Below are 14,452 nucleotides of genomic sequence, written 5' to 3' on the forward strand. Positions count from 1 at the left end.
TATAGTCACTATGAGAATGAATGGCAGCTTATTGGAACACTGCCAGTTTCCTGGAAAACTTAAATTAGGCCACATTGACAAGGCATGTTTTCACATAATGCACACTTGAATTCAAACATATATAATACGTAGCTCATACGTAGGCAGGGGGTCGGTCGGCCGTTTTTATCAAAAATAAAATTTATTTCAATGAATCCCAGAAAAAAAGTTTTCACTCGGTACCTTTGAAGTCGGGTCGGTCGGGTTACGGCAAACAGACCATTAATATGGGATGGCCTAAAATTCATATGATGTCACATATCAGAGGGTGGCTGAATATTGGGTCATGGAAACCTCTTCCAATGTTGGCCGCGGAAGTTAAAATGCCGGTACAGAAGAAATCGGTTATTAGATCGTTTTAAATCCTGGAATTTACGGCTACAATATTCAGACCTCGACCTATACTTTTAGTTTGCTGTTTGCTGCTTAATATTTTCAGTTCACAAGAAATTACAATTTATTATAAATTCTATCAAACAGAAAACACAGCGCTCATCTTCTGCTACGATTATTCAGCCTATTTTCATGTCAAACGTGCACGCGTTGCAGCATCACCTTGAGTAGTGTACTGTACGAGCTTGTGTGTGTGTCGTGTAGCATTCTGCGCGCACAGGTGGAGGCCTCATGTAAGTGAATGTTTGCTTACAGTTCAATGTCGATCAAAACAATCACCGGGTATTAAAATGAAACAATACCTATGGCGGATGTGTGAAATAATTACATCCTCACCAGCAATGAGCATTTAAAATTCGCACGTATAGACACCTAGTCCAATGAAACGTACGCCATTCTATGGCTTTCCCATAATTATTTTAGTAGCGCCGGAATTCCCCGTATATCCCAAAAACAGCCAATCCCATTCGCTCGTAGAGCCAACGCCCCCAAATCGAGGTCATTGCAATTTTATACGCGAGAGCTAAGAATTTTCCCGCCAAAAACAGTTTTTCGTAGAATTTTAACTCAGTTGACCATGTACATCAACGGAGGTTCGCCATGTCTTCAATGGCATCGATTATACGTTGTTTAAGTCGAGAACCAATGAAACAAATGCTCACATAAAAAAACGTACCGCGATTTTACTTGAATTGGCTCAATGCCAACCTCATATTGCTGACAAAGGTAAACCAAAAAATCAGATCCCCAAAAAGTGTCCCACCCGTTTTACTGACATTTTTTCGCGATAGTCAAATGCATTGGAAGCTTGATGGCATCAGCAAGTGAAAGCAAAAGCGAACCATAGGTTCGCTAAAAATTAACAATAGTTTCTAATGAATTTAAAAGCGAACCAAAGAATTCAACACCAGGCCGCAACAAGATGTAAGACTGAAATGTAAAATCTGTTCATCGGACCGAAGCAGCAGTCTACTTTCCTAATGCGCAGAGGATACATTGATCAATCTGCATCAGCATATCTTCCAGCAATGCACCTGGCATCGCACCATACGGATACCCGCCCAAATCATAGTCACCGTGACAGGCTATCACCTCTATGTAGATCCTAGCATCATGAAGTTAAGCAAGCAAGACACAGAGGTCCTCAAGACAATAGCCATGTGGAGGCAGGATCGTTGCGAGCAAGCCGCACCAAAAGCACGGATCGAATTCAATTACATAGTACCGGTACACAATATTGGTCCACCTGTACAGTGTTTTTCATCTTCATATCGAAACAAACATTTTTTTGGTTAAGATAACCACTGGTGTGTGCGTAATCAATTTTAGTTCAAATATTTTCAAACCAAACCAATCTTTTTACGAATATATTATCTTTTATCTAAAGATTAAGGGCTTTGTTGATTTAGGCGAGCTACACGTGTTACTAAAACTAGGGCGCTATCATCACAGCTCCGCAATAAAGTAAAGGTATAAATATTTGCAAACTACACCGCACATCAACGTGGAATTTTCAGCACAGTACAAGTTGCTTATTATCATCTTTCTCTGAACTTAAGTTGAGTAAATTGGATGCCAATGATTAATTTCGTATAGTTCTTTAGTATTAGTCACGTGCTACATAATAAACCAGTTTTCTGAACACAAATCCTAGCTGCTTACGCGCATAGGAAGTGCAGGTTTTATGTCCTTGTCCAGGCCTCATTTCAAAACCATTTATACGTTGTTAAAATTTCATCAAAAATGTTTCTAGGCCTATGATTCAACCATTTGCAGTACACCTCAACAGGAATGAATAACTTTTTTTAGAAAGGCCGATCACTGCAGCCATATTGGTGCGCAGAGTGAAGGGATATCCTGATATCAAGCCCAGGCTGGAAAAATTATTATTTTACAGAAGCTATTTTTTCCCCAATTTCTTCTTTCAGAAATTAATTCATTTTTTCTTTCAACAAACTCCCCTTACAAAAAATTCACAAATGTTATGTTTGTGAAAAACACACATCACGTGTGTGAAAGGTGTGAAAGACAAAAAAATACATGTGATCCCAGCCATGTGATCTGTGTTGTGGAGCACATCACATGTGTGAATAGTACATGATCACATGTGGGATTCTGACATACATGTGTGATTTAGTGTTATTCACACATGGCTCAACAACACAGATCACATGTGTGACCGCTCAGTAGGGATCACACATAGAATAACACATGTGATTAACATCAGTTAGTCCAATCTGCAATACGTGTGATTGTACATGTGATCACTTTGGAAATTAGTCCAATCTGCAATACGTGTGATTGTACATGTGATCACTTTGGAAACGAACTATTCCCATGTTGGTCCAAATTCTGGTCATCTTCATTTTTCCGGAATACATTTTGGAATAAGAATATTACCATAACTGTACTCATTATTTCAACATAAAACATGTGGTTCTATCGATTTGTATACCGCACCGTATTGTGCAAGTACAAATGTCCATTCAACCTATAGAGTTTGTATTTTCATTAAAAGAAAAGACAAGGTTATTATATGTTTTTGCATTTGCAAAAAAAAAATAAAAATATTCAAAAAGGACTTCGAAAAATTATCAGGTATTTACGGGATTCGAACCGTTTTCGATGGCTAGCAAAAAACTGGGAATGAGCATGCAGGCATGCACGGGGCCATTCGCAATTATTTCCAGTCGTTGCTGTTTTTAATCAGTTTTCATGGTTAATATCTTAGTTCGAACAGTCTGATGTTTGGATTCAATCTCCAAGGCATGTATTATTATGTTCCATCAAATATTTATAGTCGACGATATTAATTGAATGTACTGTAATCGATAAAATCTGTGGCGTGTACCGAATCAATTAAATCAAATTCATGCAAACTTTGTTTCATTCATGATTGATGAATTGTATTTTAAGTATTTTATGATTGATGCATTGCAAAGTACAACATGTCCATTCCTAGCTTTTTCAAAGGTTAAATAATAAATAGGCCTAGATTACACCATGAACTCTTTTTAAATCACAATCTGTCCAGTCGTGAAAAAGAGGCTCGTTTGCATACTACTATTTACTTCTAATGATTTCTTAACATTGAACTGAATGATCAGCTGGTATTGCACGGTACCGGTATTTGCCAATTCTTTCTACATTTGAATTAATTACTTACCAATGAAAATGAAATTTTCGATTATTAAGTCAGTACATTTCCTCATGTTTACATATAGTGAAAAATGAAACGTATACTTTCAGCCAGAACAAATTACTGAAAATGAGGTTTTCAGTCCAGTTATGACATAGAGTCTTTGCTTTTTAAAACAGATATTTTTCAATCAGATTTTCGCAAAAAAGCTCATATAAATTTTAACTAGGCCCTCTTTCAAAATTCAGCTTCATAGGGGTTGGAGAATAGATAATGCTCTAATCAATGATTTGAATATGTGCTCAGTTGCACAGTCAAAGAGCCTTTACTCTGGAAACCATGTCATTTAAATTCGCTCCATTTGTATAGTAATAGGCTCAGCCTACGGCTGGCCTAAAAATCACACGCGTGATACAGCCCTAAATGTGAATCACATGTGTGATTCGCATGTGTAAAAATGGGACAAAATCACACGTGTGATTCACATACAGGGCTGTATCACACGTGTGACATTAAAATCACACGTGTGATAGAGCCCTGAATGCGAATCACATGTGTGATTGTAAGGGGAGAGGGCAACAAATTTTGGACAGACTGAGCAAGTAACATAGCTAACTTGAGTCAAATAACAGAGAAAACTGGGAAAATGAACTGCAACAACTAGGGGTCCAGGGACACCATGCCCACTTGGGAGATGGTTTCAAATGCTCAACAATCTAACAATTTCAACATTCAACACCCCCTGGTGACCATTTACAAAATCCAATGACCTTGAAACTCACCACAATCATAGAACCTGTCAGCAGCTACGATTTTGTAATTGATTGTGATAACAAAATATGCCTCGTTACCAATTTAATATGGAAATACTAAGTCATTCTACTATTCAACGCCCCCTGGTGACCATATTCAAAACCCAATGACCTCGAAACTCACCACAATCATAGAACATGTCATGAACTACAACTTTGCAATTGATCATGGTAACAAAATATGCCTAGGTACCAATATAATAAGGAAATACTAAGTTATTCTACTATTCAACGCCCCCTGGTGACCATATAGATAAACTTATGTCCTTAAAACTCGCAACAATCATAGATGATGTCATGAGCTACAACTTTGCAATTGATTGTGGTTACAAAATATGCATAGGTACGAATATAATAAAGAAATGCTAAGATATTGTATTATTCAACGCCCCCTGGTGGCCATATACAAAATCCAATTACCATGAAACTCACCACAATCATAGAACACGTTATGAGCTACAACTTTCTAATTGATTGTGGTAGCAAAATATGCTTAGGTATCAATGTTATGTGGAAAAACTTTTTCCCACTTACGAATGAGTACTGGTGACACCAAGATGGCCGCCAATTGCGTCATAATTGGCAGATGAAAAATACCTGTCTCAGGTATAAAACATCCCTTTCCAAAGAGTACCCATCACAAATTGCAATGAGAAATGATAAACCAGTAGGAAGCTACAGGACTCAGAATTTGGGCCAAAATTAACATTTTTGGGCACTAAAAAGGTCATAGGACGGCCATCTTGAGTCCGATCGACCCAATTTTTGTTATGTTGATGGGCCCTGGGGAGATTCACATATATCCGAAAGATCAAGGTAATTGATCTAAGCGTCTTCAAAATTTCCCTCAAAAAGTTCAAAAATGTGTAAAAAGTGCTGATTTTGGCGAACAACAATGGCTGCCAGTCGGCCATCTTGATTCTGACAGGGGCAGTTTTTGGGCTGAAGATGTGTCTAGGGTAGATACATGTGTAAGCCAAATATCAAGACGTTACCTTGAAGCGTCTTCAAAACTTCCCAAAATAACTGGATTCCGTCTACGGACGCACGGACGGACGAACGGACCGACGGACGACGGACGAAAAGTGAACGCAATAGCCCGCTGGGACTAAAGTCCCAAGTGGGCTAAAAAATGCCTAGGTACCGACATAATATGGAAATAATGAGTTATTCCGCTATTCAATGAATGGACAAAATGTGAATGCAAGTCCAAAGGAGTCCAAAAGTAGGCTAAAAATCAGAGGAAAAACAACAGGATGTTCTGCCGAAATAGTCTGAAAACGAACTGACAAAAAGTGAATGCAATAGCCCGCTGGGACTAAAGTCCAAAGTGGGCTAAAAATTAGAGGAAAAACAACAGGAGCAGAGCCTTAATCTTAAACATTCAAGGCCAATGATTTGCACTTGATTTCAAGTTAAGGATCATTCTACCAACCTGAGTAATAAATATTGAAGTATAGTACAGGTACTGAGTAACTATTGCTGAAAAGTACATGATATTCGTATGTCAAAAGTTCAGAATCCTTGGACTCTGATGATGTCAATTCCGCAGTGTCCTTCACATCTAAGTCAAAGTATGAATCCTTTCTGCCAGCTTTGGAAGTCAGCTGCTTGTCACTTTCAAATGTAGATTTCTCCTTAGTTGTACATTCACTAACATATCTTAATGATATGTATGACTGGAAATAACCCTGAAAATAAAAGGCCATATGTGCTATTAAAAAAATTCAATAAAACTTGTACATAATCACATGTCAAGCTTTGAGGAAAACTTGATCAATCGAGTAGAGGTCCTTGGATGCCATTCCCAATTGGGAATTTGTCTGACCACTTATAATCAGTCCATGGTTAACAAAGAACCTATAGAAATCAATGACGTTGTAAGTTGATGCAATGGCAGAGCATGCCATGATCTTTGCAAATTATTTTTTTGCTTATGAAATACAGTTGACTACGCTTATATCCGAGGCTTATATCTGCCGGGACTGGCAAAACCCATACAATATAAGTCTAATAGGGCATAAGGATGTGATAGAGCAAAAAAACTTCAACATGGTATTATGATTCAAGCGGCAGCTAATTTCTCTTCGCACCAAGTTAATTTTTGGAGGTAAAAAATATACCAAAAATAAGCTTTCCTTTGACGGAATTTGCTTTTAGTTTGTATATCATTGTCAAACAAGCTATGTAGGATTGATACAGAATGTTTTATTGCGGTCTAATTTCTTAATTCTTTAACAATTTCATCAAAAACCCCAACTTGAATTCCGCTTTACTTGATGGTTTTATTCTGGTCCCAATGAATTCGAGTTGAGCAGAGTCTACTGTATTTAACAGCCTTGTCATTAGGGCTTTCTGTTATTTCACAGAAAACCCTATTGATATCCGCGTGATTATTATTAGGGTTTCTGCTGCTTTGGCAGAAACCCTATTGGATTCCTCCTGATTATTATTTTAACATATTTTCCACTAAATTTCGTCACAAAAAAATCATCTATTAGATTTGACTAGTAACAACTTTGAAACGAAATGTTAAACTCTGATAATAATATAACAGTCTCTTGCTGCGCGTAGTTTCTATGGATGTACTTCCTATTTTAAACTTGAAGTTACTTAAAGATAACACCGGTGGAAATAGCAATCATCAATCATGGCGCGCATACTGACGTACTGGCGCGAATTTGAAAGTTTGTGACGTCATTTCATAAATTAAAAAAGAAGGAAGGCTCCGAGAATATCCAAATCACAGGTTACTGTGAATAACTGGGGTTCGACCATTCACAAGTTAAAAATGTACTTCCTTGTTTATGATGTAAGTTTATTCATACTGTTATTAAAAGCAGTTCCTTTTAAACATTCTATAATAGTTTAGTTTTGTTTGTGGATATCAATACTTCGAATAATCAACAGCGGTTTATTTATTTATTGTACCGGTTCGCGTTTTCTTAATTGAATTGAATTGGTCCGGTCCAAAAGGCGGGTCATACTAGTTAGCGTCAGAAAATGTCAGCGTCGGTGATACCTTGTTATCGTCGATATTAAACGGTCTAAAGTCAGTTTATACATCATAAATTGGAGGTCCCTTGTACATGTACATCACATCGTGACGAAGCGGCGATGGTAATGTCATAGAAGAACAAAGTCAGTTGAAAATACCTACCCACTGCACCGATAAAGAATGATTGCTAGCCAGAGACCAGTGACAGTCAGTAATGGGGAGTGATGGTACCGTTCGTGATTATGTTTTTATAATGGTCATTGGACGTCATTTTCATATGTGAATTGTAGTCCCCATCTGATCGCTTGACTTGTCAGACTGACTTGTCACTCCTCTACTAATAGTAACACTAAGGCCTTCCCTCCTGCATAGTTTACCCTATAGGCCAGATTTGTGCTTTGGGCCAAATTCGGTTTTCTTATCTAGTCGACTTTTTGTCGGAACTATAACCGAATATGCGCTTAAACTATCACTAGGGAATGGTAAAAACACCGTAGCTTCGTTCTTCTCGATGTTATTTCCCCCAAAACCTGGCGCATTAGTACTTTGCGCGTAGTAGCACATGCGCGTATAGCACATGTGGGTCAACATATCCATGTTGTGAGTTGACCCCTAGGTGGCACTCTTTAAAAAAAACGGAATGTAGTGAACTGATTTCGGGTGAAATCTTTGCTCGCATCCCTGAACGACATTCTATCCAGAAAGGCAGAAACCCGTTATCGCTGCTTGCAGCTATATTTAGGGTTTTCTGTTATTTCACAGAAAACCCTATTGATATCCGCGTGATTATTAGGGTTTTCTGTTATTTCACAGAAAACCCTATTGATATCCGCGTGATTATTATTATTATTATTTTCTTCCACACTATTTTAACCAAAAGAACATAGGCTTTGTTACCTTACCGCTGTTTCATATACAATCCATATAATATCGTTCAGCTCACTGAGATCTACAAATAGCCCGCGTGTTTTTTCACGAATCATCGTTACAAAAGCGCTGTCGGGCTGTAAACATCGAAAATTTAGCCCCATTCAATGGGGCGACATGTTTTTCGAGTCGTCATCCCGAAATCAACCCGCAGGCCGACTGTCACTTCGATTATCAATCCAAGTATAAATGAACTAATTTATAGCCGCAGACTTCACATTCAGTCGCGGTCTTCAAACAGTGATTTTAACAATAGCCCATTTTCCTCATCAAATCATATTACCGATACACTGGAAATTTACTACTTTAGATTTTAAAAGCACCTTCGAGCCGTAAACATCGACGAATCGACGTGTTACTGCATTGTCGTTCCGGGGATGAGCTGCGAGTTTCTCCTCATCATGAGAATCAAATTGAGTACAAATTAATTTATTACTACCAGTGATTTGGCTACGGGTTTCAAGCAGTTAGTTTAACAATACCTATTTTTCTTTACCGAATTAACCGTGTATTTACTAAGATAAATCTTTAGTGTACCGGGGAATCATAGGCCTAAACTAAACAGGCCGAAGAGATATGGCGGAGAAAAGCTGTTATGTCGACGAGGTATCAAAATAAAAGAATATATTACTTTATTCGGCCGCGGGCTTCAACCATTTATCAATACTCTATATTTCCTACAGTACATACCGATCATTGTCAAATGCACAAGGTATTTACTAAATACAAGTATATAACACACTCCTATCCGTATCCTGGACTCACACTTAACATTCGGAGTAAGCGTTCGCTGTGGGGGAAAGGAGATCGTTCGCTGTGTCGCTTGAAGTGTTATCGAGTTTTACGCGACCTTAAGGCTTTAGTATGGTGGCTGATAAGATAAAAAACACGAATATGCAAATGAGGGCGACATTACGACAAAACTAAAATAACGCGAGAAAACAATGATTTTGATTTTGTCGCCCGTGACAATTCATTATTTTGGTTTTGTCACACGCGACAATTCAATATTATGGTTTTGTCGCCCGCGACAATTCATTATTTTACTTTTGTCGCCCGCGAAAATTCAATATTTTGGTTTTATCGCCCACGACAATTCACTACTTTGGTTTTATCGCCAGCGACAATTCATTATTTTGGTTTTGTCGCCCGCGACAATTCTTCTTTTTGGTTTTGTCGCCCGCGACAATTCATTATTTTGGTTTTATATTTTGTTTTTGTCGCCCGCGACAATTTTTTTTTTTGGTTTTGTCGCCCGCGACAATTCAATATTTTGGTTTTATCGCCCGCGATAATTCATTATTTTGGTTTTGTCGCCCGAGACAATTCATTATTTTGGTTTTATCGCCGGCGACAATTCATTATTACGGTTTTATCGCCAGCGACAATTCATTATTTTGGTTTTGTCGCCAGCAACAATTCACCATTTTGGTTTTGTCGCCCGCGACAATTCACCATTTTGGTTTTATCACTTGCGACAATTCATTATTTTGGTTTTATCACCCGCGACAATTCATTATTTTGGTTTTGTCGCCCCGACAATTCTTTTTTTGGTTTTGTTGCCCGCGACAATTCATTAGTATGGTTTTGTCGCCCGCGACAATTCATTACTTTGGTTTTATCGCCCGCGATAATTCATTATTTTGGTTTTATCGCCCGCGACAATTCATCATTTTGGTTTTGTCGCCCGAGACAATTCATCATTTTGGTTTTATCGCCCGCGACAATTCATTATTTTGGTTTTGTCGCCCGCGACAATTCACCATTTTGGTTTTGTCGCCTGGACAATTCACCATTTTGGTTTTGTCGCCTACGACAATTCATTATTTTGGTTTTGACGCCCCCACAATTCTTTTTTTGGTTTTGTCGCCCGCGACAATTCATTAGTTTGGTTTTGTCGCCCGCGACAATTCAATATTTTGGTTTTGTCGCCCGCGACAATTCACCATTTTGGTTTTGTCGCCCGCGACAATTCACCATTTTGGTTTTGTCGCATGCGACAATTCACCATTTTGGTTTTGTCACCCGCGACAATTCATTATTTTGGTTTTATCTCCCGCGACAATTCATTATTTTGGTTTTATCACCCGCGACAATTCATTATATTGGTTTTGTCGCCCCGACAATTCTTTTTTTGGTTTTGTTGCCCGCGACAATTCATTAGTATGGTTTTGTCGCCCGCGACAATTCATTACTTTGGTTTTATCTCCAGCGACAATTCATTATTTTGGTTTCGTCGCCCGCGACAATTCATTATTTTGGTTTTATCGCCCGCGATAATTCATTATTTTGGTTTTATCGCCCGCGACAATTCATCATTTTGGTTTTGTCGCCCGAGACAATTCATCATTTTGGTTTTATCGCCCGCGACAATTCATTATTTTGGTTTTGTCGCCCGCGACAATTCACCATTTTGGTTTTGTCGCCTGGAAAATTCACCATTTTGGTTTTGTCGCCTACGACAATTCATTATTTTGGTTTTGACGCCCCCACAATTCTTTTTTTGGTTTTGTCGCCCGCGACAATTCATTAGTTTGGTTTTGTCGCCCGCGACAATTCAATATTTTGGTTTTGTCGCCCGCGACAATTCACCATTTTGGTTTTGTCGCATGCGACAATTCACCATTTTGGTTTTGTCACCCGCGACAATTCATTATTTTGGTTTTATCTCCCGCGACAATTCATTATTTTGGTTTTATCGCCCGCGACAATTCATTATTTTGGTTTTGTCGCCCCGACAATTCTTTTTTTGGTTTTGTCGCCTGCGACAATTCATTAGTTTGGTTTTGTCGCCCGCGACAATTCAATATTTTGGTTTTGTCGCCCGCGACAATTCAATATGTTGGTTTTGTCGCCTGCGACAATTCATTACTTTGGTTTTATCTCCAGCGACAATTCATTATTTTGGTTTTGTCGCCCGCGACAATTCTTCTTTTTGGTTTTGTCGCCCGCGACAATTCATTATTTTGGTTTTATATTTTGTTTTAGTCGCCCGCGACAATTTTTTTTTTGGTTTTGTCACCCGCGACAATTCAATATTTTGGTTTTGTCGCCCGTGACAATTCATTATTTTGGTTTAATCGCCCGCGACAATTCAATATTTTGGTTTTATCGCCCGCGATAATTCATTATTTTGGTTTTATCGCCCGCGTATCGTATATGGCGACTGAGTTTGAAGTCATCATGAATATGTCGAATCGTTGCGAGGAAAATGGTTGAGAAAACGAAATATGTCGTCAAAACGTCACAAAATGTTGTCATATTCATGTCGACTTGAAGCGATATAATGGGATATGTCGACATAAATATGGGGACTTTGTCGAGTTGGAACGCGACAACTCGAGGCCCTTTATCGCTTCCGTATATATGGGACCCGTACAAAACCGTCGCAACCTTTTATCACGACGAAATTATGTCGAACAAACGTGATATATCGCGATTTATCGACATAATTAAGTCGATATATCGTGTTAATATCACGATAAATCGTTATACGGATCACGCCTTTCACCAATGTCGACGTCTGTATCTCAACATGACCACGTACCGTCGACATAATTATCATTCCTTTAGCTAAAATGTCGTGATACGTATGGCAATTTATTGAGACAATATCGCAAAAAGTCGACATAAAAATCACGACATTTTAAATAAGGTCTTCCTAGTTACATCGATATATTGAGATAGTTAACCTAATTTCAATAAGGGGACGCATACTTAATGATGTTTAATGTTAGATGAATATGAAAGAAGAAATGAAGTTGGCAGAAAAATTAAAATGACTTTATCATCACCAGAATCTGGTGGACATATTGAATGTTGGGGTTCAAGTAGAATGACCCCAAATGCTGGGGCACAATAATAGTGTTCGGTACATGGTCGATGAACTAAATAGGTCATTCGCATCAATACTTTGTCACAATTGATTTGCGGTATATTTTGGATTACTGTGTATGTCATTTGTCAGGACATTAAACAGTAGACGACTTAGGATACTACCTAGCGTGACTCCACTAGTTAGACCGACTTATTCCAAGATGAGGCGTTCCTTTGATTTTGGCTATAAGTTTTCGTTCAGAGATAACTGCTGAGCCATTTGGGCGACCTATCATTGATACTGTTTCCTAATAGCCTGTTTAGTTAGTAATGGCTGATGTTGTGCCTTATCAAATGCTTTGTCGAAATCCACCGATGAACAGGATTCTAAGACAGCAGAAAACCCATTATCGCTGCTTTGCAGCTATATTTGTAATTAGATATTTCTTTATGAAATCAAATTTCGTGCCATTTCTGTGTGCTAATCAAGTAGCTATGAAAGAAGTGAATCTACGGTTTCTTATCAGAATATCGTTAAGTCAATATCTAATGTTTGAAAATAGAGATGTAAATTAGGTCAAAAAGATAATAATAATAATAATAATAATAATAATAATATAACTTTATTTTCCCTCGATTACAACACGATTATATACATACAAAGTTATATAAAAGAATACAAGGGTACTGTTGGACGGACGAACGGACGGACGAAAAGTGAACACAATAGCCCTGCAGAATGTCACATGACTAACCACAAAATAAAAAGTAAAATCTAACTTGAAGTGTCTCAGCAGTGAAAAATGGCTCAAAATTATGGTATAAATTAGAACTAAAATTGTAGAAATATTCCCAAAAAATAACTCAAATGACTTAACTCGAAAATTAAATGAAAAGATCAAATAATTCCAATTCACTGCGGATCACTCAAGTTTACCCCCGTACAGCCCACGTAAAGTTTGAATTTTCTAGGAAAGTATCAAATGACAAGATGGATCACCGAGTCCTGCAAGTATTTCCTTTTCAGTGAAAGGATAGTTCACCGGAACTTCAGAGCAAACTGCGGTTGCATACCTGCTCTAAGACATCCTGACTGTGTGACCCATAGATAATAATAAAAATATTAACTACTGGTTACAGATAGGCCTATATTAGCATAATAATATAATGAAGTTGTTGTGAGACACCGTTGTCATAATATGTAGATAAAATGTATATAAGCTAACCCATTAGCACTCAGGGATTTCACGAATAAAAATAGCTATGCAGTGTCAATTACTCCTCAGAAACTACAAGGGAAAACCATCCCGATACCGAATAGCTCAAATAGTTCATGTTATTTTGTAGTCAGTAGTCAAGACTTTCATATGATATAAGATTTTGATGAGGTGGGCCACCAAAATCATGTCCTTTTGGCCCCCCAAAATTCATCCAAACTTACTTGGATTTGAAGTGAGCGCTCAGATCTGACATGTTCATACTCTAAATACTCTAGAAATTGAAATAGGAGGATGTTGATTTCTGTAAGGTATTTCGAGGACCTGGGTATCTAGTCTATCATAAGCAATTGGGTTCGAAACCCACCATAACTGCTTTTTTGCAGCATATGAAAAAAGTGACGGGGTGGATTCGGGCGACAGAGGAGTAATAGGCAGGGCGGCTTGAGTGCTAATGGGGTGTTACTAAATCTATGCACTACTAAAACGAAGACTGAAGACATAGCACTTTGCGAGACTAAAACTATGCATGACTAAAACGAAGACCGAAGACCTAAAAACATTTAATTGGTCTTCGTTTTAGTCATGCATAGTTTTAGTCTCGCAAAGTGCATAGGTCTTCAGTCTTCGTTTTAGTAGTGCATAGATAGTAACACCCAGTACTAATGGGTTGAATAGATATTGAGCGGTGGTCAGTCTTTAGAATTCTGCCATGTAGGTAGGATATTCTGTAATTTGGAATAAAGTTTCCTGTACTTATGCAAACTAGGGATCCAGGGACACCATGCCCACTTGGGAAGTGGTTTCAAATGCTCAACAATCTAGGCTAACAGTTTCAATATTCAACACCCCCTGGTGACCATATACAAAAACAAATGGCTGTGAAACTCACCATAATCATAGAACATGTCAACAGCTACGATTTTGTAATTGATTGTGATAACAAAATATACCTAGGTACCAATATAGAAAAACCGTATTTTCCGTGTACAAGTCTACCCGGTGTATAAGTCGAGGTAAAATTTTCAGTTTAAAAAGTTGTACTAAGGCTATAGTGGGAGTAAGTCGAGTCCCTTCTTCACGTGTTTACATAAGTCACTTTTGAAAACAG

At 38.1% G+C, this 14,452-nt stretch overlaps 1 protein-coding gene across 1 annotated transcript in view; it reads right to left on the bottom strand.

Moving 5' to 3' along the window:
* The window catches only part of LOC141899811 (ubiquitin-like-conjugating enzyme ATG10), an 84,053-nt gene that overhangs the window by 61,264 nt on the left and 8,337 nt on the right, over positions 1–14,452 (bottom strand). Inside the window, exon 2 of the mRNA XM_074786353.1 lies at positions 5,819–6,074. Coding sequence (XP_074642454.1) covers positions 5,819–6,074 — 256 coding nt within the window. The remainder of the gene's footprint in view (positions 1–5,818; positions 6,075–14,452) is intronic.

This window comes from Tubulanus polymorphus, chromosome 2 (assembly GCF_964204645.1).
Source record: "Tubulanus polymorphus chromosome 2, tnTubPoly1.2, whole genome shotgun sequence".
Lineage (NCBI taxonomy): Eukaryota > Metazoa > Nemertea > Palaeonemertea > Tubulaniformes > Tubulanidae > Tubulanus > Tubulanus polymorphus.